The sequence below is a fragment of the Strigops habroptila genome, chromosome 10 (assembly GCF_004027225.2).
Source record: "Strigops habroptila isolate Jane chromosome 10, bStrHab1.2.pri, whole genome shotgun sequence".
Taxonomy (NCBI): Eukaryota; Metazoa; Chordata; class Aves; order Psittaciformes; family Psittacidae; genus Strigops; species Strigops habroptila.
The window spans coordinates 28,632,018-28,658,295 of NC_046359.1; the positions used below are offsets into that span (position 1 = coordinate 28,632,018).

General features: G+C 37.4%; 1 protein-coding gene across 1 annotated transcript in view; it reads right to left on the reverse strand.

Moving 5' to 3' along the window:
* PRKCE (protein kinase C epsilon) overlaps nt 1-26,278 on the reverse strand; it is a 286,416-nt gene that overhangs the window by 161,711 nt on the left and 98,427 nt on the right. Inside the window, exon 2 of the mRNA XM_030499576.1 lies at nt 24,425-24,488. Within this exon, the coding sequence (XP_030355436.1) occupies nt 24,425-24,488 (64 nt within the window). The remainder of the gene's footprint in view (nt 1-24,424; nt 24,489-26,278) is intronic.

Below are 26,278 nucleotides of genomic sequence, written 5' to 3' on the forward strand. Positions count from 1 at the left end.
TTGCTTCATCAATATTCATAAGATCCAAGAGCTTGATATTGATTACCACATCTAATGGACTCATTATGCAAAGTCATTGTGACCTCTGAAGCAATTCTACTTCAGTGACTTTATCTAGATGTTTGCTTGAAATGTTTTGAGACACTGGTACCAACACAGGGGTAAGCAGAGGAGGACAAAACCCACCACAGCATCTTTAACTGGCAATAGTCTGACAGAATGGACTTCTTCTGTGCCTGTGTGACATGTCATGCAACACTAAAAGCTCTGTCACATTATCCCCAATTTAACAGGAGCCCTTGTTATCATGCAGCAGAAAGAAGAAGTTAATATTAACTAATCATTATTAACATTCATTACGGAAAATCAATTTGATTGTGCTATAACCTCCTGCTGCAGTTAACTGGGTTATTCTGATATTTACATAATATTGAGTTCCTGCTAACCAAAATTGTGGCAGTTATATAACATCTGTCAATGTCACGGTGATTCTGCAAACAAAATATATTCCGTTTATCAGCACCAAGGTACAAAATAAACGCATTTTGCAAACAGTTTCTAATGGCAAATGTTTTACTGCTTTGTATGTCCAACGTTAATAGTGACAAGCAAGGTAAGAAACCAACTCACTCTCCTTGTCACACGGTAAGAAGTTGAAAGAGTAAAAACCAGAAGATAGACAAATTCTAGAGAAGAAATTAGGAATAATGTGTTAACCTAAAGAAATAACCCTTAAGACAGAATGACCTGGAAGGGAGGCAAGTACCTCATCACTTGGATTCTTAAAAAAAATAAATCTCTAACTCGGAAACTGTCATCTGGATTCAAGAACAAAGTAATAAAATATTAGTGGTACAACTGCAGCTGTTCCATTATAGTTAACTATGAAATCATTATTAGGATGTTTGCTGCTAAGATGCTCCAGAATTAGCCAAAACACACCTTAAAATGATACAAACTAAAACAGAGTTTGCCATGAAGTCTGTATTATTTTCATTCCTTAAACCTTAAAATATGGCTCAAAAAAAGCGATTGCCTAATAGAGTAATTCGTAGGCACACCAGTCACATTTGAGCATGGCGTAGAAGTCCAAATTTTATCTTCATTCAGAAATGTCTATTTTTGGAGCAATATGATCTAAAAGGACAACATTCTTCAGAGAGGGAACCAAAATTAAACATTCAAAGCGCATACTCTCAGTTTCACAGCTGAAGTATCTGCCAATTAGCAACCCTGTCAGCAAAAACTTAACATTGCACAAATTTCAGAGGTAGAACTAATTAGAAGCAAGCATGATGAACCCAAATGGTATGACTTCAGTACTCTAAACCTTCAGTTAGTATTTAGATGCATGTTTGAAGTGAGAGGATTTACACTTATGAACTGGCACCTCTGATTTACAGAACTGCAAAAATTCATTTCCCAAATGTAACTAATATAGATGTGTTTGCTATTTATTATGTGATAGTCACTATTCATATTTATATACAAGAACACTCCTGTATATGAATGGCTGAATTCTAATATACTTATCACGGCTTAGTCCCTGGTATCACAAGCAGTTATACAAGAACCTGCTGAGACTATGTGGAGGGTTTGCAGGTAAATCAATGCAATCAATGCAATGCAGGTAAATGCACATGCTCAGCAGGGATCACAGAGGACTGAATAAATTAGTAGCTATAGACAGGGGCAAGGTGGGACCTTGCTCTTGAAGCCAGTCTAAAAGAAAAAACTGTAGACCATGACTATGCAGCATAAACTATGCACTGTCTCCTATCTAGGACAGCCTTGGAAGACTACAGTCAGCTAAGGGTAGGGTGCTACTCACTCTTAAAGGTCTCAGATCTTACCCTCAAAAATGAAACTTCAACATACACAAAAGGCATGTACAGTTTATTAATTTGTTTTTAAATTAAGTTCCTAACTTTATTTTTTTTCAAGTCCCAATTATTCATTTTTAGTAGTTAGGCAGGCCTATTTATTGATTATCCTTCCTACCAATACTTTCTAACATTCGAATTCAAGGCACTTCATTTACGTCATGAATGTGTGCTAAAATTCTAAATAACTGCCATGTGTAATTCTAAATATAAACCTACTCTGCGTCTGCTTCTGATGCTACCATAGCCTTGGGCAGAAAAGCTCCAAATGTTTGGGAAGCTGCAATGTTAAATGTTGCAAAAAGCAGTAGCTATATGAATGAAGTTGCCTGACTTGATTTTGCACCTGCTAAAAGCCTGTCAGCCTCTCTGACATCTCTTTCAGATGCTGCATGAATAGCAGCAGAATAAACCCCAGACATATATACATTCTATGAATGGTACTAATAGGAATCAAGAGAAATTACAGTATACTTCAAGTTACAGTAAAAACTGTTACTTCATTTTGCCCCTATCTAGGGTGACAGCTGTTGTGGTTGCTCCACTTAACAATCACTGGTTAACCGGTGACACGTATTTTTCTCCTCCCTCTGGGAATTCATGTATCAGACCTAAGTGACAAAGGGGACTGATGACAAATTGAAGTCCTGTTTCACAAAACCTGAACAGCCTGCAACATGAGCACCCATAAGACCAAGTTACACAGAGTCAGTTCTAAAACCCTGACTACAAAAGCACTACAGCAATGAACCTCCAAGCTCTGAGGGTCAGTGTAAAACCAAACAGGATCTATGGAAACTTTTCCGACAGCAACAACGGACTACTTTGAAAAATCATCTACATGGTCAAGGTCTTTCATCCACCTAAACCCAGAAAATGCTACTAAAAAGCACCATCTACAGTCTGAATATGATAATCAAAGAGAACTTAACTGTGTGGCATAATATAAATTTTTCCTGTTACCCTTAGTGTAACAGCTTCTAGACAGGAAAATCATTTGGTCTTTTCAATAAAGGAGTTGTTCATAAGAACAAGTAAAATCTAATCAACACATTAATATGAGTCACGTAAATTCAGATGAGATTGGATTGTGTAGTCAGCAAAATTGTGACACCAGCTCAGTGAATCTGATTGAAAGAAGTTAATTTTGCATGGATGCTTTTCAGTATACATTTGACCAATTGATTAAATTTATATTGTGATCATCCTATTAATCCTAATCTGTAAGGGTACCACAGAAACTTCAACCAACTACAAAGATTTTTAATTTTTTGTTGGTATCACAATATGCATGCACCACAGCAATAAATATTGTTACAAAAGAAGGAATCAGAAATCAGCTAAACTTCAGCAGGGTGCGATCCAAAGCCCCCTCAACACAGAAGGTTTAAAGAACAGATTTGGTGGTGTTGCTGGATGGATGCTCCATAAAAGAACACACTGGTTTTGTTCCCTGCAGATGTTTTTCCCATGAGATGGACAGGTCAAAGCCCTAGTGAGGTCTTCAAGATGGGGGCGGTGGATCACTCAGTGTCAAAGACTGGACTATTACACTGAAACATGTGCTCTCATTTCAGTAAGGTATGGCAAAACCTCAGATTATTAAGCCCCTCAGATCACAAGAGTACTCACCAGGGGCACAAGCTTAGCTTCAGACCACAGGCAAGAGGGCAAACTGTCTACAACCAGATCCATCCCCGACAGCAAACTGATGAATCAGCAGCTAAGCGTGCAGAAAGGGACTGTTACAAATAGTGTGTGCATTTAAATTACATTTGTTTCGACAGACTCGTGGCCAAAGTAATGAGCAGTTTTTAACAGCTCCTTTAAAGAAAGAAAAAAAAAAATTAAACAAAAGGAAGAAAAAGAAAAAAAAGAGCCAGAAAAGCAGCAGGTGAAATTAATAGAGATGCCCATGACAGACAAAAATGCTTACAAGAAATTCAGTTTTAAAAGCCCCGTGCTACTTTTAGGAGGTTTAGTTAAGATCACTGATTTTTGATGTATTTTGATTGGGAAAAACCCCTTTGGAAAAATGGCGGGAGAAGATGGGAAATAAAATTTTTGACAAAACTCTGCATTATTTTCAGACATTTCTCTGCAAGATATATTTTTGTCAAAAGACTGTCATAGAAAGAAAAAAAAGAAAAAGATTTCCTGTCCAGTTCTGGCATCTTGCCTGTCAGTGACCAATAATAACAGCACAGTAAAAACAGAGTGCACTGCACAGGATCCAAGTGTTTCCTCCAAATGCACCTGCAGATGTCCCTTTGCCTTGTATAAGAAAGAGTGCTGCCTCTCCTGAATCTCATCTTTGAAGGATGGTCATTTAAAATCAATACATTTAATTCTATCAATGGAATCTGATTTTCTCAGCATTTCTATTCCCTTCTATAAGTTATTCCACAGGGAAGAATGTTCTGCATGGAAATAATTGAATACAAGAAAGTATTGTTTTATCCATATCTGGTGTTTGAAATTTAAGGTAACCCTAACAAAACTACACATTTCTAAAATGGGAACGAAAACAGGGATACAAATGAGAAAGCCAATTTAGACTAAATTTAAAGGATCCGCATTTGCTGCTAGGCACACACCAGAAAGACAGTTGTGTTTCCACTTTTAGTACTGCTAAATTTCACTGTGAATTCCTTCAGCCTACACTAAAAATGTCTTTGGCTAACAGAGAAAACATTGCAACATGCTGATAATTAATTTTATGAAGTTTTATCACAGTGCTCCTTGCTGAAGATGCACGAGGGAAGGTGTCGGCCAAACTACACTAGAACTTCTTGCACGGGGCTTATAAAAGCAGTGTTGGAGAGAGCAAAGAGGAAGTGTGAAGCCTTTTGGCTGCACGACTGCTTGGTTAGGGCACCTCCCGTTCCTGATTCCTGGTTTGCAGAATACTGGGAAACAACAGGAGCAGAAACATGAATGGTTTGTTTAAAGTAAAACATCCTCCAACAAGAAACTCCATTGGGTTATTAAGCTTAGCAAGGAGCTGAGCACTGGAGTGTTATTGCGTATGAGAGGATGAGACAGAGAGGCTCTCACCCAAACACGAGAGGGGTGTACAGCACCAGGAAACTACTGCAGTACAGGGAATCTTCATCTTCCACAAACACAAACTAAGGAACATTCTTATAATGATGGCAGACACAAAGGTTTAGGTGAATACTTTATGTTCTGCTCTAACGCTGCACAGATGTTTGTGTGCAGCTGTCCAGAGAGCAGCCTCTAAAAGCAGCAGCACCAATACCGTAAATGTTGTAGACACTGAAATCAGACTGTCTGCTGCATTCCTAGTCACAACAGGCTTATGGGACCACAGATAAACACAGCCTCTGGATGTAGGTGCAAACCAATATTACTCACATCAGTCTGCAGTTTCTGAAATTTCATACGTACAAGAATCAGACTATTTCACATCAGAAAAGTCACACTTTCTTTGCTACCTGTCTTCAGTGGATTTTACACAATCCACCAATTCTACCATCTATCATTTCTGCTTTCTCTGGAAAAGTATACCAACATCTAAGAACACTTACTCGGTACAGTGTTGACATATGCAATGCCATTTATCAATAAACAGGATCATACTGAAAAGAAAGCTAAACATAAATTACCTAGGCAGAGATCCATGTGTAAGCCAAATAAAATACTTTAAAATGCCACAGGCAGTTAAAACTATTAATATTACTATTTGGAATTAGAAAAATGAGGTATGACTTCTGAAGACTCTCATCCACTAGGAATCCTTCTAAGAAACACTGGTAGAAGACGGCCAATTGTAGACTTTATTAAAACCTTTAATAAAAACTTTATTAAAACCTATATTAAAACCTATACATGCATATCAAATGCATTTAACAAGTCATAAAATAGGTTGCTACAACACCACTAATGCAACCCTAATATACGTCTCCTGAGTACTTGGCAAATTAATGTTTCCCATATCACCTAGGGGCTCAAGGTTTATAAATCCTATGCTGTCCTATTCTTATTCACATCCAAGTTAATTTAAGCAGTAACTCAGTAATAATAAAAGTCTGAGTTTTAATATAGGATGTACTTTTCTTACATAATTTTTTAGAAGTCATCATAGACAGATATAAGCAAAATGAAAATTATCACAGTCGCATACGACATCATTGCTGTTCCTTCAAGAACATATTCATATTGGAAGAAAGTGACAGCCTTAGCTCCAGATATCAGTAATAAGCAATCACAAATACTATACCTACTCCATTTATATGTAGTTGGCTAAAATCTAATGGTGCTGTGCGTGAGAGTTTGCAATTATCTCACCAAGAAGCTAATTTATTTATTTGGCTCCCATCAACCAGTATGTGGATTTCCTCAGCCACACCCAACAAGAGACTGAGTGGAGTTCTGTGCTACATTCACTTCTTTTCTGTCTTTCCATCGACAGTGAAGAGCACTCCAAACTGCAAAAATACAACCTCACATGCAGAATCAGAGATCACGTAAGATTTACCAATTGTTATTTTAATTAATAAGGGCTAAGACAAGCAACCTTGCAAGATTTAAGTATATTGCATGCCTAAAGGTAAGAGACAGTGAAATTACTTTTCAAGGAATTAAGGAAGCATCCAAATACAACTTTCTTGCTCAGAAACGAGTGAACAGTGGATGGAGCTCCCTTCTTAAAACTGTATCCACACGCTGATCCTGAAATCCAGTAACAAAATAACAGGGTGAGCAGTATGCAATTTTCTCCACCAATATGGACAGTGTCCTAAAAGTTTGTATCTAAAGGTCACAGAGCATTTCATTCCTCCACAGCTCAGTTCCTGTTCCATGTTGAATGTATCAGCAAGAGTGTTGTTTATAACAAAGGGGTTTTTTTTGTTTGTTTTTGATGTATCCATGAGGAATTAATGCTAGACCACCAACTGATTTCACATAGGCCACCCAAGTATTCCCTCAATATCAAAAGCAGAAAGACATTCCTTTTCAAAACTAAGGATTTTGCTTTTGTCCATAGTACCGATTCTAATTTAACACAGCAAAACACCACCTCAGCTAGGAGATTTTTACTGTATATCAGAAATCAGGAGTTCTGCATAAAAGCAAGGACTATTTAAAGACAAAACACAGAGCCATGATGGAATCCATGCATTGCAAACAACGTTGACATCATGGTACAGTTCACCCTAGAGAGTCAGTTTTCCATGCCCTCGGCAAATGCTCAACTGCCTTTTATCAGCACTATTAGTCATTACCATGACAGCAATATAGGATGAAATCAGCATCCGTTACATTGCGTAGTTACCTTAAATGCCGTCCAGCCACTGAAACACGAAGGGCTGGAAAATTACTTGGAGCAATATTGTGATTTTGCTTGTGCTAGTGCATTTCTCAATTGATGCAAACATATTAAGACAGTTAATCAATTACAAATCAAAATCCATTCTCTGTACTATTAATGAATGCAACTTTGTTCAGGTAAAAGCATTATGTTGAAATACTTTGAACTAAACATTAATGGTGTATGAATTCTGAGTAACAAGAGGAAAACACACTCCTCCAAGGAGTTTGACGACTTCAGACACGACCTTCTGCAGCTTGAAAGGATGTTTCAGCTACTTTCATAATCAACTGCTATCTTCTTCCAAGAGTTTTCAAGTAATGCAGTGTGGAAATTGCACTGTCCATATTTTACAGTGACTATCACAAGGATAAAAGACTTGGCAAGAGAGAGCTAGTTTGATACTCTACTAAATCTGCAACGTGCAACATATTTTAAAGGGAACAACACTAACTAGCATCCTTTCATTAAGCTGCCGCTTTTTCCCTATTTGTGTCACACAGATGAGACACGGGGTAAAGGACCTGATTTGCCATTGTACATCAGCAATCCTCACTTGCCCTGCGTGAATAAGGATCACAGCACAGGATCCTGAAAAGAGATTCAGTCATAACTCAGTAACTTTAAAACAAATCACTTTCATGTCAGTATTAATGCATGCATGACTTTATATCCCAAATTTGATTTTCCTTTTGAGGAGGTCATAGGCAAAGCATACCATGGGTTCTAACACATCTCTGAAACATCAAAGTGTTAATGGAAATACTAAAACGACTGCCTAGCACTGATCACATGGGCAAAAGCCTGTGCACCAGATCTTTGTCTCAGCCTTCAGCAGCAGCTGGCAGCTTAGGGAAGCAGAGCAAACCAAAGTCTGCACCAGTAGCTTTTGTTCTGACAGAACAAATTGATATATTTCCTTCATGTATGCAATTCAGAAATTCGTATTTTAAAGTTATTGCACTTTAGTTTCAGATTATTCAGAAAGTTTGATCTGGGAATTAATAGGGAGCATGTAGCTGATAGCCCTCCTTTAGGGAGCTGAAATCAAGCTCCAGCGCCCAGCTCTCAGAAAGCAACTCTGCCTCATAATCTGCCATAGCTAGATAATCTGAGGCAAAAAATAAAGCACATGCTACTAGCTGGAGGCTCTAAAGTACTGCATAGAAGAAAAAGAAAGAAAACCAGAAATATCAATATTTCTAATGATATTTTCCTCCAGAATCAGAAAAGTGCTTTTTTGTTAACAAAAAAAATTTAAAAGGTTATCATCATGTAGCATCCATTAGTTTTATATCACCACCTTCTTTACAATGCCTGACTGCCTGAGTTCAGGCTGGTAACACAGACATCATCAGAACTAACCTCAGCTCCAATACATTCTAGTCTCTTTTGCAGCCTTATCTGCTTGATTCAATTTTCCATGTACTTTTATCCCTGGCAGTCCTATTTAATAACAGTGTTTAACACCCAAAGAGAATTGAGATGTGGGGTAAATCGATGACTTGTCCAAAGTCACAAATACTTTTTTGCTGAGGCAGCTTCCTGAATCCTGTATTCACTGACCAATTCACTAGTCTATAACCTTCCTAGTCTGGCATCTTCGCTGTTTCTCCCCATAAAAATGCATTTTCTAAAGATGTTGTAAAGAAACATACAAAGTGCTCTATGAGGACAAGAAATACCATATAAATGCAATTATTACCATATACAGGAAGCCTCAGCTGTTTTCCATATAAAGGACATTAACAATACCAGCAGAAAGAGTAAGACCATAGTATTAAGATTATGGTTTATGTAGTATTTTAATTCTAAATTATCTTACCTACAAGTTACCCTGCAACTTATTTTTAAAACCATTTTTTTCATAATCTAGATATGAGATGATGATAAAACATGGATTATGTTTTGCTGCATAGCCAGTTGCTGCTTAAATTTTAGCAAACTTTTAACACTCCTTACTTGCAAAAACTCCTAAAACATCTCCTGTTTTCCCTTTTGGCTTTTTATTTTCAAATAGCCATTTCTGTGCTTTTGCCACAAGGAATATAAGAGTTACCTCTAGGTCATAAGCAGAAACAGGAAGTAAAAGCAAATAACCCAATGTTCAAAACAGTGTTGTTGTTTGTCTAGGGATTTCAGTATGGAGCCATCCCAAACTTAATATTAAATAAAGGAAGTGCTAATTCTGAAGGCTTGTCACCAACTCTGATGGAAACACATGATGGACATCAGTTGCTTAGGTTTTCTTCATTCAAATGAAGATGAATATAGTGGGGGAAACTAAGAGCAAAATGAAGATTTGAAATGAGCACTGGTATTTATGTGAGACTACACCACATTGCAACAGGAACAGGAAGCACTGACAAGACAACTTAGAGCCAACCAAATTAGGCTATTTTGTGTACTTCAGCATCTTCCAGTTAAGTGATTTGTTATCTCTATGAAGATTCCAGACAGACAGAATGATAATCTAGAATTAAAGCCTGTTCATTTGAACATAAAATGAATACTTGCTATATCAATATAAATAAATATTCCAATACTATTACAACCATTATTATTAATGTGTTTTATAAAACTATAATGGAACTCCTTGTTTTACTAATGCAACATATCAAACACTAACATTTTCTAAGCCCTCACAAGTTGTTTTTCAGTTATTGTTTGTTTAAAATACATATATTTATGTGTGAGTGTACACACACACATATATGTCCTTCTGACTGATGGAAATAGTCTAGGGTTTTTTTCATGCTTTCAATACTAAGATTGATTTTGGTTTTATAATCTGAATAGTCTTTAACAACAGTATCTTTTATTTATTCTGTTTTTCCTATGGATTGTGTTTAGCTTCTCAAATGCAAAATGTACAAGAAGTGCCTTATTAATATATTAATATAATTAATAACTATATAAAGGCAGGGTAATTTATCCCTAAAACTTGTAATAAAACATAAATATTACAATTCGCAATGATTCTTTTCCTGCTAAGAATGAACACTAAATAATACACAGCCACAGTTTCTCTGCCACACCAAAATAGCAACTTTGCCCCACAGCAATTACATATTTCAGTAGTCTTTCCAAGACAAATCAAAGAGGAAAATCCACTCTGCTGTTCAACTGATTGTCATCTATGTAACTGCTTTTACTTATCCTAACTACAGCAAGCTTTAAAGATCTCGGCAAGGAAGGATTTACAGGAAATTACAGCTCCAAATACCAACACCCAAGTAAGAATCAGTTTTGCTGGGGCAGGGACTTCAGAGTTCGGCCTGCCTGCATTTCTGGAGATGAAGCTGGCAGGAAGTGGAAGGGGAAGCAACGCACTTCAGGCCGGGATAAGCAGCTCAGCAGGAAGCGAGGGAAGGCAGTTACCGGCCAGTCAGCAAGATAATGAATACAATCCAACCTTACAGTAACCAGGAGAAAAAGAAGTTTGACTTTGATTTTTAGCTACAGATTCAAACAATGCGATTAATGGTTGTCTGCTTTCTTCCTCCCATTGTAACAAGGCATAAAACAAGCTTTGTTTGGTTTAGCATTCAGAGCAAGAGAAGACACTACTCCTATGCACTGGTGCTGAGAGCTGCGCATAATGAAACCTGATACAAAGAACCACAGGACAGATTAAGGCTTTAATGCCTACAGAGACAGATCTTCTCTGGGATTTTCACAAGAACCTAAATGAGGTAGGTGGCTACATCCCAGAGAAGTTAAGGCACAAAAGAAGAAAAAACCTTGGTTCTCCACCGCTTTCTGTAGAGAGATATTCACCTCAAGAGCCCATTTGCCTAATTGCAGCAGCTTTCCCATTGGGTTGTCTAGAAGAAGCTACCCAGAAGAGGCACTGAGTGAAAAAAGAAAGAAAGATGATGTCTTAAAAAAAAAAAAAACCCACACAAAACCCCAAACCATTAAAAATCTCTTTCTTCACAGTTACTGAGGTTTTGTGCCTGTTTCTTAGAAAACAACCTTCTTGATTACACAGCTACACAAAAGTAGTGGTAAATTTCCTAAAAGGGTATCAGTATTAAGAACACTAAGAAAAACACTTCCAGCTCAAACTACCTAATCTTTAACAGCACACATCATGTTCACCTTATCTGTGATTCAAGTGTACCAACCTACGCAGTCAGTCCTTAACTGTTATTTGAGGAAAAAGGACTAGAAGGGAAAAGAAGGAAAAGATTTAGTTGAATGCTATAAAAATAGGAAACTAGTAATAATCCTACTGAACATAACAATGCCATTATTTAACTTCATTCCCATTAATCCTTAAGAGAAACTTCCATCTTCTAACTAATTAAAACCCTCAACCGTATGTCTCCCAGAAATAGAGAGGAGACGAATGAAAACTCAACATCGATACCAGCAAACTGAAGAAATACATTCCAGATGTTTAACAATGGATTCTTTTCTTAGTCTTTCCTGTGTAGGTATGAAAGCACAAGGTTGTATTCTCTCCATGCTGTCTTTCAAATTTCTTATTGATGTAAAATGGTTCCAGTGGAAGTGGGTTGGTCTCATTACAATCACAGAAGAAACACTGCATGCCTCATGTTATCCAAAGTTTCTCAGACCAGAACAATTTCAGTTTCACCTGTGCTATAGCAAATCCAATCTACTTTTAGTCTTTTATGCATTCCTCCAACGCTAGCAATGTTAGCAGTACTGTTAGAGGAAATCACTCTTAAACTATAAAGGGTATGAAACTATAAAACCCTGAGAGATGACAGCTGTGACTTCAGCAGCGTATGATATTTGTAACCCAAAACAAGAATTTGGTAACAAATAATTCCATTTTGATATTTTATATCGTTAAAAGAGTTTGGGCAAAGAAACAAAAAAGATGCAAGTTCTCAAATACAACTTTTAGAGCCTGCACATTTGCCATATACACAGTAAAGGGAGGAAACTGCCTCCAGTACACTTAGCATATCTTAAATTAGGAATGAGGAATCTTGTTCCCTAGGAAAAAAAAAAATAAAAATCTTAACACTGCAGAGAAACTGGTGTAGAATGTATTGGACAATATTAGCTTCATCAGCTTTTCACAAACTAATTGCAAATGACTTCAGGATTCTTAAAGGCTTTCTTCTCCAAAGGCAATAGCAATGAAATGAAATACTTCCCATAGTTTGTTACGTGTAGCCACACTGGCATAGAAGATGTTCATATTTCCTACTCCAAATTTTTCACTGAGTAGCCATTCTCAGTTTGTACGGAAACAGTGTGCCTGACAACTCAAGAGATTTGTCCAGTTGATTACAAGAATTCCACTGACTCCTGCTGAGGCCCAAGAAATGGGTGGTAAGTCTGAAAAGAATACAGAAACATAGGCCTGTGCTATTGATAGCTCATATCCCAAGTCAGCCTTTCTGAAGCAATATAGTTAGAAATCTATAAATAACAAGGACGGTGGCGCTGCAAAGAAACAGAAATGTGAAAAGCTGGATCATATCCTAATATGCCAAATGGCTTGGCTATGCCAGGTGGAAACTCTGTGAGTGCAGAGTCCTCCAGAGAAAACCTCAAACAAGATACTACTGAGTACGTGAAGGTTTCCTCCCCTTCTCCCACTCAAAAAATTAGGAAAAATACTTGAAGAACAAGATATGATTTCCTTACATACCTTAGTCAAACATTCAGGCACAGATAAGGGAAATGCTTAATCTACCTAAGAGAAGCTAAGTAACTTTTAGTGATATATACATTCTTCTGAAATGAACACAATTAAACCTTTAAAAGCAGTATCTTAATAAAACAAGAAATGTCATTTCTGATACTGATTAAATCCCATGGAGACTAAACGGAGAAGTAAAATATATCTTATGCACAGATGTCTGACCTTCCCTGAGCATGCACAGTTTATACTTCTCTAATAATAAAGATCAGGGAAGACAGCCTTTTGTTTTGAAAAATAAGCAAACTATAATTAAAGATTTTTAATCTTCAAAACCTGAAAGTCATTAGTAGAGTTTTCAGCTTTTGTTTTGGTTTTGCTGGTTTAAGATCAATTCTGAAATCCTCTACACTACAGCACAATGGGAGACAAATCTATTTGTTATGGTGGATTTGCCACTCTCAAATTCAGAACGAGAACTCAGACCTCTTGCATTTGTACACAAGTGTACTATATTCAGCAAAATGTCCTAAGAAAGGATTTTGAAAAAGGACCCCTCATCACAACTTAATTTGTACAGACAGCAAAAATATTTTAACAATAACAGCAAAAAGCACCCCCAACATTAATCATTCATTTAAGATTCTGAAACAGGAATAAATCATATTTTCTTAACTGCAAGTTCATTACATCACCCAGAGTACTTTCTACTCTTTCAATGAAGAGTATGTAGTTAACTGAAAACAAGATCTAAATCTAAATCTCAAGTGATTTTCCAGTCTTTATCAAGCTCTTTCTCTCAAGGAAAATTTTCACTTACTAATATTAGCCTTGCAGCACAATAGGCAGCCATGCTCCTATTTTCTAGAGGAGTCTGTTGACGCACAGAAGAATTTTGCCCAAAGTGAAGAAGGCAGATGGACAAATCTCTTCAGTTATGGGGTTTAAGCAGACAATCCTACCCCCTAAAACATTATTATAAAATGGGTTCATCAGTAATTCTATTGCATACATTGAAAGCTACAATATTATCTTGCCTGAAGTAATAAATTCACACCAGTCTTGACATGTATTCAGTACAACTATGTATTTCTATTCACTCCATAAAAAATGAACCCATGAAAACTGTGTGCTCTAAAACAAACATCTGCCATCACTGATACTAGCAAAATCTGCTCAACTTATGTATGCATACAAATGAATTATAAAAAAGAAAAATTAGGATTCTAAGTTTTAACTCTATTTTTCTTCAGAAACATTTAAAAGCATTTGAAAGTAAATAAAAATGTATTTAGTCCACAAGCTGTTCTAACACCAAAGTAAATCAGACACTGAAAATCAAATTCTGTAGTTTAAAACGCACAACAAATCCCGCACTGTTTACATTTTACTTACTGAGTTTGCAGCTAATGAGACCTTTTTCTTCCTCTTTTTTCTCTGTGCAGCATACATTCTGTGTGATTCTCACACTGACATTTACAGAACGCCAAAATATTTCTCAAGTCTGCTTCTGAATATTAAATTCAAAGTCTAACATATGAGGCAGTTTGTTTGTTAAAGCTGCTGGTGGAGATCAAAATCTATATTTCACATTATTCCTGATATCACATAATTCACTTTCTTTGAAGAATACGTTAAAGAAATATGGCAGAAATAATGAAAGCAAACTAAAAGTCATAGCCTGGGGGAAAAAAAAAAAAAGAGTCAGTGTTTAAATAGAGATAGATACAGAGTATCCAGTATCTAGATAGATACAGAGTATCTATCTCTACTTGGATACTTTCTTTAGAGTAGCCCTGGAAAGCCAGATAAATGATGAAAGGGCTTGATCTTCGTTTTTGGACTCTCACCATCATGCTTTCTTTGAAGCTTTCTTTAAAAACTGTAACTTGCAAGTAGTACACACATGCTCTACTCAGTCATTTTTATGTCAAGAGACTGCCTTTTATAGTAGCAAAACATTTTTCCTCCCAAAGGTACAAAGTGCCCATGAAAAGGCTCAAATATTTTAACCTTTCAAGACTACACTCAAAAAACACAAAGCTTTTGAGGCTCCAGCTGTTTACACTACCATAAAACTCATATTTTAAAAATAGAAGTACATTTTTAGGCTATGTGGAAGGCAGCAAACATTTGGTTAATGATGTTCACAACAGGCACTAATGGTCCCAGTTTTCACAACCTCGCTGGTACGTGGAAGGGCCAGGAACATGGCTAGACCTGTCTTTAACAAATGTATTATCTCACCTCTTCATCCCCTAATCAATTAATCAAAATAGACTACACCAAGACATTTTTCCTTAATGGTATTAACAATAAACAGACTTGACTATTGTCAGGGAGCATAAAGATGAAGAGGAAACAGATGGATTCAGAGCACACTACTGCAAAAACAAAAGTGTAGAACAAAACACTAACAAGTCATAACATATTATAGGTTACGTGTTTTATGAAGTACAACAAAACAAATATATAAAAACTGTAATATGATATATATTTTTCACATAACACCATGCTATACAACCAGCACTGGATTAATCTATGTTTTGTCTTCTATAATGAAATAACTAGCCATATACAGAATTCCAAAAAATATATTTGTATTTCAAATCTTATTACTAGTTTGTGATTCACTTACATATGAAAATACCACTATAGTTTTTAATTTGATGCTTTTCTACTGTTTTAAAAAAAAAAAAAAAAACCAAAAAAAAAAAAAACCCCACCAAAAAAAAAAAAAAAAACCCCAAAAAAACCCCCTAGACATATGCAGTGGTGAAATTAAACATGCCTATTCTAAAGGCCTTGCACAATTTTGTTAGGAAAAAAACAACATATGGAAATCAGAGCATTTACTATATAAATGGAGAAGAGAAGGACAGCAGTTTGGAACGTGGTATGTATATGAATTTCATTACTTTTCTATTTCAGTCTAAAGCAATTTTCCTTAACCAAGTACAAACTCCTACAATAGAATACAAAGGTACCTTTAAACGAAATCTTCTACCAGTGTCTTTCTCCCTGCGAAGCACTTGTTCTGGCAAACAGCTAGAAGCCTGCCAAGAAAAGGTCATCGATCTTTGCCTGAAAAGATTGAGCCAGCTTTATACAGTAAGGGCTTATTACAAACACACAATGCTTACCAGATGTTCAGCCAACTGGATATAATCCAAGGGATGGCTATAAATCCATAGAAAGATGTTCATTATGAAGGCATTTGCCACACAAAGTCAAAATTACATAAGCACCCTTTGGTAAACCTCTTCACTGAGCAGCGCAGTTTAAAAGGATCATGCACCAACGGACTGAATTGTCACCAAGTGCTGATTTGCATTTGCACTGATACCTATAAAAAGAATTCTGGCTTTGAACAGTGAGCCTGCAAGGTTCATTTTCCTAGCCAAATGCCTGGGCATTACTGAAGGCAGTGTTAACTTGCAAGAGCAAAAAACTTCTGTGGACTGGACTCTCACACTATTATCTCACAGTTTCTCTTCTCAGGCTTTCCAGTTATCGTCATTCAGGTAACACCACAGACACCTGCTTTCAGATGCCATGCTACCAACAGGTGGCAGTTTGTCTCAAAATAAAAATATCCCCTACCACACCATGAAGTAAATACATGCCAGAGTCAGATGCATTACAGTTATCTAATGACATTAACTTATTCTAACAGATTTGGGAAAACAAGATGTTTATTTAAAGTTGTTCATTTGAGATATGACAAAGTTGTCTGGCTGAGCATGATAACCTTTAAATTTCCATATTAGTATAAATGCAATGCTTGCAGGGGTTTAGGGAGGGGAAGGGGGTTCTTTTTCTTACTTTAGTAAACAAACTAAAAACTCAAGATCTGGACGGCAAAGATTTCTTCCAGTTCTAAACGCAGTCATAAAACAGATGAATGGTTGAAGAAAAGAATGAAACCTAGAAAAAAAAAATTTCATTTTTGTAATAAGCATCCACATTTCAGCACAGAGGTATTTTAAGATTAAGCCAAATAAGACCCAAGAGAAAAGATATGTTGGTAGTAGTTTTGAATTATCCCTCCTAAGAGGAGAAAATGAAGGCGTAGTGGAAGGAGAAAACTTTACATATAAGTTTCAGCTTCTTTTATTTCTTTGATTTTGCCCTTTTTCCTCACTTGTGGTTTGAATGAGTGCTGATCTTTTGGTACAGAAGAAATGAAAAGCTAAATGCAGAAAAAATAATCCCCCAAACCCTACCTACATAAACCCAAAGATTCAAAAGAAATAGGTTCACAGTTGATACACTGCATAATGAGTTTTGAAAATGAAGATAATGATTACATTTGAAGATGGCTCACACACTACTGCTTGCTGCTGTTCTGTTAAAGCAAGGAAGCCTACAGAAAGAAACCCAAAAAGCTAATGTAGTATCCTACTTTTCCCCAGGCTACAAATAAAAATGCAAGATTAGGCCTTTAGAAGCGGAGTCCTCCTTAGTGAGACTGAACGGAGAAGAGCAACAAACATTGTCTGGTTTGTCTGATTGGTTATTTGCTTTAAATTCTGAAGGGAGAAAAGCTACGCAATATGGACACTTCAACAAACCCTATCTCCCTGAGCACACAATATTCCTAAGAATTTTTAGGTGGAGCTGCATTTGTGAAAGAGCTCTAAGTCGTAAAGCTGAGTCAAGTGACTGAAGACAGAAACCGTCCACTTAGTGCTGCCTGTTCGGATAGTTTCAGATTATTTTAACTCCCAGAAAAAAGCCCCAGAATCTAGAGAAGAGGTAACCTTTGTAAACTAGTGGTTAAATCAGCACAGACAGAACTAATACAAAAAAGAAGGTTGACTCCTGTGTGAAAATCTTAAAATGCAATTATTCACAATGAAAAGCTGGTGATTAACTTGAAACTTAGTTTTAGAGAGAGGTGCTACTGCCCGGAGGGATAGCAAAAGTGGGCTAGAGATTCATCCTGATGGAAGAGATGTATCAGCGGGAATATAGAACAATCTGTACCTTCACAGCCTGTTCAACACTCCAAGATCAGCAGTTGATAACTATCAGAAACTATTTCATGGTCTGCCTGATGAATCCTTCCACAGCACCACAAATTTCCCCAAATGGCCACAATCAGTGATAATAAAACAAAACAAAACAAAAACAAACCCAAAAACCCACAAGCAAACCCAACCCATCAAAGCTGTATTTGCAGTAGAAGACATTAGTTAAAGAACACACCACTCTTAACACAAGTTCCTGAAACTACCAAGCAAAAAGACTAGCTCCAGGATGCATGATATTTAGACTTTGAGACTTCTGAGTAAGCACTTTCTGTTGTTCTCTGTTCAGACAGTGCCTGGCATAACCAGATCTCATTTTCTTCATTTTCTGGGCCCTTTTAGCAGAAGCAGCATAATAAATGACAATGACAACAAGTACAGAATAGTCTAAGGAACAAAAGCTCTGAAAAATGGACACATTAGAGATCACAGAGACAGCTTTCAACTTGTGGGGTATTTTCTACTAAAAGATGTTTGCAAGAGGATGCTACCACATGGAACAGAAATACAATTTTTCTTGCTGTATTGATTCGACCAAAGTTGGATGCCTGGAATAAACTGTGGATATTCTGATTAACAAGCTGTACCTATGTTATAAATTTGTCAAGTATGAGACACAAAAATGGCATTAAGAAGTGTACCTGCTTCTAATGACATTATTTTCTCTTTTCCTGCAGAAGTTCTGCCATAACATATGCCAGTCACCAAAATTGTATTTGCAAAACAGAGCCTTCAAGTAAATCACAGAATCATAGAATTGTTAGGTGAGCTAAGAAGAACTTGGAAACCTCTTCTGAGTTCATATATTTTGACTTACATGTTACACATATAACCTGATGTAGTCAGAAGTCTAAAGACTTCTTTGTTGGCTATTTCAATGCCAAAGACCAAATGATCAACCTAAACAAAATGTTCTGCATTCACAAGATACTGCCATGACTTCAGCTAACAGGCTTTATTGTTAAGTAGCACCTTAGAAACACAGAATCATAGAATCAAAGAGGTTGGAAAAAACCCTTTAAGATCATCAAGTCGAACCCGTACCCCAGGACTGCCAAAGCCACCACTAAACCATGTCATTAAGGGCCTCATGTGCATGTTTTTTCAACACTTCCAGGCATGGTGATTCCACCACTATTCTGGGAAGCCTGTTCTAATGCCTGACCACCCTTTTGGTGGAGAATTTTTTCCTAATATCTAATCTAAATTAAGAACCTTAAGTTTTTCACCCTCTGAAACTTAAGCATCTTACAAGCAGATGACTCTGAAGATGAATGTATTAGAAGATGTAATCTTCTGTAACTACGTAACTTGTAGATGTAGGCAAGAACTTCCAACAGGCTGCTTTCTGCAGCACCTACCACCTCCAGCATAAGCTGTGGTCTTTCATTGCAATTCAACTGCCTGCCTGCTCTGAATCTGTAGTTATATAGAAAGACAACTGTGTAACGCAAACTGGGACATGTAACAATGATAAATAATCCTTATAATTGATTAGACATAGTACACAGAAAAAGAGTTTGAAATAGTTCTTAATTTTTTATTACATTACCTATGATAAATAGTTAAGAAAAAACCTAATATGTCAAGGTCATTCTGAAGTCACTTGATTTAATACTGATAGTCAGTTGATTTAATACTGACATACTGCAAATGGTAACTTAATTTGTAAGTTGGTAGAAAGTTACTGTAAGTAACTGTATATACATTTGTGTCACACATAAACCAATAATTCCAAAGAAAGAAGAAATCTACAATGAAAAATGCAGCAGGAAGGTCACAAGTTTTCAAATACAGTAGTATCTGTCTTTCAGTCTACATAAAACTGACATTATTTAAAATGTTTTTAATCATTCCTCGGGCGATTTACCTCTCTTACCCACTTGATGGCCATCTGTTATTCCAGTTTATAAATGGAATCATTGTGTCATCATATTAGGTATGCTTTAAAATTTCAGCCTGCATCCAGATCTTGATCAGCTTCACTGGAGCTCTTAATTATTTCTGAAATCATTCAAAAAACTTCACCCACAAAACTCTATAAGCACTAAAATAGACGAAAAAATCACTGCCAAAGCATATTGACTGTCAATACAACAGTCAATGAGTGCACTTCAGTCTAGAAATAATGTGTATGCTACAGCAATGCTGAATTAATATAGAAAAATCAATATGACCTTGACAACAAGCAGCACTGAAGAAATGAATAAGACACCATGTCTTACAGATTATCCTGTTCATTGAAAGACTGGTAAACAGACACACCCTTCTCCATAGCCCTGGCAGAAGTTGAAGACAGAAGTCTGAAAACCTATGCGATCATTAGATCCAGTTTGCAAAGTAACAGAGAATAAATATGATAATTTACTAATTACTTCTCACAATACTGGACTACTACAAACTTTGTTTTCCTTACAACTGCATATTTAAAATGGAGTCACCAGATGTTTAGTTAATACCCGAGTTGACTGATTACATGCTTTGCAAGTCTGACAAAATATTCTGGCACAGTAACAAAAACAACCACCGCCACCATCCATATTTTGATCTGGTCTCCCAAAAGCAAGTTATCAGAAATTCTTGTTCTTCAAGATCCTATGTGCTTGCATATGGCATGGCAAGAAACTGGCACAGGTTGCCCAGAGAAGTTGTGGCTGCCCTATCCCTGGCAGTGTTCAAGGCCAGGTTGGCCAGGGCTTGGAGCAACCTGGTCTACTGGAAGGTGTCCCTGCCTGTGGCAGGGGGGTTGGATATAGATGATCTATAAGGTCCCTTCCGACGCAAACCACTCTATGATTCTATGATGATTCTAAGGATCAGTGAAGCTGAGTAAAAAAATCCAACTAATAGTACTGGATCTGTGTCAGGTCCACAGTTTGTTTGATCAAAGGGATTTGTTTTTAAAATACCCCTTAAAGTTCTGAGAGGGTAGTTACTATTTGTCAACATCCGACAAAGGTGTTAAAATTATAAGCAAATATTTTTATAAATAGAACTTCACTGATTTATTGTTGCAGCTATTTCAGCCTCTGAATTGATATCTTAGTGTGTATCTATATTTGGAAAGTCTCCACTGACAGAGCTGTTTCCATTCATGGGGAACAGCCTTGCATCAGGAGGTCCCTTCAAACTCTAACCATTCTATGATTCTATGAAACACAAATACATATTTACTCTGAATGCACAGAGACATTTTTAAACATTAAATCTACAGAAGGTAAATAGCCCTGCAGATCAATTTTGTCATAGAGAGTGTGAAGGCCTGAATCAGGTGTTACAAAAATACTGGTTACATAGCTTAAAATGGAAAATTTCAAAAATGTATTTTAAGAGCTGTTTTCTTTTCCTACATCCACATCAGAAAAGCATGCTAAAGTGTTCTGCAGAACTACTTTTGAAAGCACAATATGGGAATGTTCAAATTTTAGCAGAAAAATGTCAATCCTAACTTTTGAGAACACCATCTTCTGTGTGATAGTTCATTTCACATTTTCTTTTCAGTATGTGGGCCAGACAAGTCCCTACTACAGAATTTACAAAAGATTGCTAAAATAAATAGTTACTCACTCTTTCTCTCAATGCAGAACAAACATTCAGAAGCCATAAGCAGGCTCTAAAACAGGATTAGTGTAAAAAAAGATGATGATAAAAATGTTCCTGTTGGGTTTGTCGTCGTTCTTGTAAGGGCTTTTTATGTAGTTTGCTTTCCACTTCTCAGGCTTTAGCATTTGTGTTTTCCAACCTTTTTTCTGCTTCAAAGACTAGAACTGAATGGGAGCAAGTTCTAGAAAATAATTTTTTCAGAAGTAATCCAAATTCCCTGAGATTTGAACGTGCCACTGGGAGAGTTGGCAGTGCTGCAAGATATCCAGTGGAGAGCAGCCTAAAGCCTTGGGCTTCTCAGGCTGCCCCTTAACAAGTGCAGTTACTACTGGAGAAGTAGAGCTTCTTCTGAAAGAAATTTCACAATATAGAAAGTGGCAGAGAAACTGGCACAGATCTAAGCATGGATTTGTAGCTTGTCTTTAGAATGGAAAAAAAAAAAAATGCAAATAGCAAAGTCAGTAACTCAACCCTTCTTTCTACTGTTCCACATAAAAATACCTGCCAATTTTCAATACACAGAATTACAACACAATGCCAGTTGGCAAGTATATACCACATCTCCAGGGATGAGATTTTTTTTATTGCCTTTTTTTAATACTGCTAGCTAACCAAGAAACATGAAACATGAGTGCTTCCTCCAGTTAAAGTTGTTGCTCCAGGTATTTTTCTTTTCATAAATTGCTACTTTCCCCCCTCCAGAATTCAGGTGAAATATTGATACCCATTTATGCAGCATAAAAAGAATACTATGTACTTTCTTGCTATTCACAATGAAGACTGGATTTAAAAAACAAGATGTTGGTTAACACATTAGGTCAACAGTAGCAACCCCACCACCCAGAACTCATGCACTTATTCTAGCTTTAATCTTATGTTCCTTTTATAGTCAATGAATACGGAACAACTACAGCAAACTGCCCCACTGAAATGCACAAAATACATATCAGATGTACTCTGCATATATATTTATATAGGTACATAGATCAAATGTATCTATTTTTTTTAAACATGTAGAATAAATTCCCGTTCAGGTTAAAAGTTTCTGTTCAGTATAGAAGGATGCATATAGTTGTTATGTTAAACTAGGTGCTTCACTAAGACAGCTGAAATGAGAAGAGATGCATCCAAAATTAGCTAGGCCTTACTCCCAATAAAGCAGTCTGAAAATAGGATTTCATTACATCACTAACAAAACACCATCAAAACAGTTTACGAACTGTTGTACAAACCTGGTACAATTTCCCTTGTGAGATAAAATGTTAACCTTTCTAGAGAATTTTGCAATACTTCTACACAACACTTCTCCACAATTATAACTGTATGGGAAAGCTCCAAAACTATACAAGTTCCATTGAATTTGCAAGCACACCAACTTCTCCAAGGCTCTACAAAATTAACCCTAACTAAAGCCTCTTGGTCTTCCCCAAGGACTTCCCATTAAGACAGCATTTCATAAGCTGTTTTCCCTCAGTGGCCTGTTTCCATTGGAGTGCTGCCCTTCAATGCTAATATAGCGACACAAGCTCTAGTTCTGCAAATTCCTTTCCAAGCAGCTTTCAAGTGTCAGAGGGTAATGCACCACCTAATATAGATGACATTATACCATCACCGTTTTTCATTTTCCTGTTACAGAAAGTTAAAGAACTTTTGAAGAACAATGTAACACCATTCTTCCTGCCCTCACCTGAATACATCTTGTGATGGAATACTAAAACAATGCCTGTCTGGGTATCAACCAACTATCGATGGAAGGTTGGGAAAACATCCATCTCCCCTATGACAGAACAACTTCAATATCTTTAAACACATATTAGTTCCATCATTGTCATGTCAATTAGCAAGACATGTGGAAAGTACTATGTAACTGATATTTTATTTAATATACAGAAAGAAAAAAAGGCAGAGCATATCTTAGGTGCATACAAAATGTGGCTGTAAGGTGAAGTTTAAATAATAGTTTGCTTTGTTTTTAAAATTCAGCATATATAGCTGCACATGTTTTTGCAAGCTACTGCTAGTAATTGGTCAGAGCACAGCAATTCATTACAAGGAACAGAAAAATAAATGTGTTATTCCACTGTTTCTCAACTGTGCCAGGCAAAATCATTTCATTTCATAGCATCTTCTGTTTCAGCTACTATCAGGACTTATGTCAATCTTCTTTATATATTGTGAACCAACAATAACCTTGTTCAGCATTATGAGTTACTGCGGAAAGTTGATCAGTGGACATAATCTAAAATGATCAAACCCAAACCAGCCATCTAGGCCATTTCAGCAGGTCGGGCTGCCATAAAAAACATGGCTAAGATACACACATTTGCTTCTTCACAGAGTCTCTTATTCCCACCATATACCACCTGACTCTGCTCCCAGTTAACAGCAGAAAAATATCTTAAGAATTTAATTAATGTTTCTCTTCTATCTTTGTTTTTGGGTTCTTTTTTTTTTTCCAAAACATGTCACAGCTGTGTCATAAAAATGAAAACACCTCTTATCATTACAGCATTTTGATCATTACTTTACTTGAAAAAGAAAACATCTAGTGGAAAAATACCAAGTATTAGAATAATTTTAAAAGCTAATAAATTATTTTCCCCCACCTCTGACATCTTACCATTTCTACCTACATAGTGGTTAGCACTATTCCAAAAATAGTAATTTGGAAGTTTCTTCTAGAAATTAATACTACTAAACTATTCTCATTTCATCACTGTCCTTTTAGCTGGTACAGTTACCCTCAGTGATGAACAGGGTAAGACGAACTGTAACTGTTCATTGACACACAGGCAGTTACATCAAAAAGTGTTCACTTTAACTACAGCTCATTCAGATTTAAGAGAACATTGGCATAGCACCTCCTCTAATACTTCCATTACAGAGGCCCTTGGAAGATTCCATTCATAAAAGAATAAGATGAAAGATCGAAAGTCCCTACCTTCACCTGACGATCCTGAAAGGTCTATGATGACATACACTCTCCCTTCTGGCTCCAAGTCAATCTGCAATCAAGAAGAGAATTAGAAAAAAACTTAGAATGGCTCTCAAAGCAAGCGACTGCATATGCAGGAAACAAAAAGTTTCCAAAACTCATGAAGCCAAGGTGTACGCAGAACACATGGGCAGGTCTACAGTTCACTACCAACAGAGCCTCCTTTTGCAAAGAGGTGTTGAGGACCATGCACCTTCACTGAAATAAAAAAGAAGCGTATACCCTTAGCACTTGTAAAGCTTGAACCCAGTGAATTTTACAAATAAAATATTTAAAGCACTGTTCTACCATAAATTTGCACCACTACTTCCAAGGAGACAAGGAAGGAAGTTAAAAAGTGGTAGTATCGAGTAACTTTTTTTACTGTAATTTATACCAAGCACAGATATGCAAATGTGAAAAACAACACTGTGGCCTATTCAGATCCCAGCAAGGCAGATCAGCTCTGGTCAGAGAATGGGGGAAATGAACACACACAGCTCGTATGGCCGGGTAACACGTGTTTATAATACTCCCTTTGTACTCCCACATGGAGAAAGAAATACATGCTTACACTCTTTTTCTGAAATACAAGATTTGCTTACTGCTGCACCATTCTGGTAGATTTTAATGAGTTTTTGCTCTTGTGGAGATCACTTTCACTCAGCATGAAATACAGGTGCTCACTGTCAAGCTGCTGTGGGAACAAGCTGCTGAATGTTTAGGCATTGCAATGAAGAGCCTATTACAAACCCTCCTGTATTTTACCACAGGTTCCATCAGCAACTCTAAATACTGCTGGATTTGAGTATCCTTATGATGCCCCAGACATTACAGACAATTTTTGCAGCTACCCATCTCAGAAAATTAAACTTTAACTAAACCACCATGTAATCGGTAGCCCTTACTGTCACATAGCAGTTGTCACACAGTTACAGAGAGTGAGTCAAGTGACGTGGTGTGCATTAATACTACATTTTCATTCTATTTTAGTAAGTAAAGCACACAGATAAAATGTCATGTCCACTGCCAGGGTACTTCAAGGGGCCTTGTCAGCCAGGGCCAGTCCTGCGTCCCACCTCTCCAGCCAGGAGTGGGCAGTCAGGGAGGCACCAGGGTAGCCTCAGCCATGGGCATCAGGCACCTTCCTGGGGATGGGGACAGGCCAGGGCCAAACCCAGGCTGGGACATGGGCCAGCAGGTATGCCTGGCTCGGCAGGGACAGGCTGTGGAGAACTGGAGCCCGGCCATGTTGCAGCGTCACTGGGACAGGGGCTGGCAGCCCTGGGGCTGACATGGCGTCCTGGGCTGTGGGGAGGGTGGGACACTGGGCAGGGACATTGGGGCCCATTGGTGTGCCCTGGACCCTGACACTCACACGGGACTTGATGAGATCAGGACCGCTGTGTACCAAACCAGGGGCACTATGGGTTCATGTTGGTACCAGACCGAATGGACAGAGGGTGGAAAGAAGTGAGCGTGCCTCATCTCCAGAGTCCAGCCAAGCTCTGCTCACCGTGGGCAGAAACTCCACAATTTTCCTGACGCTTGCTGCACTGAGGCAACCGCAGGCGGGGCTTGTGGCGGGAAACAGGTTACATGCTCTCCCACCGCACCACAGCCCTCCTCCTCCTCCTCCCTCAGCACATGGCTCTGAGGTAACAGGAGAAGCGGGGCTTTGCTTCGTCAATGTCAGTGAAGGACAGTGACTGCCTCCAAAGTCATGAGCAACGTCAGGGTATGGCACTAGCCCAGAATAAGATTATCATCAAGAGATCACCAATTCACACTAATAATTTGGGAGACCAATCTGTTGGTCTT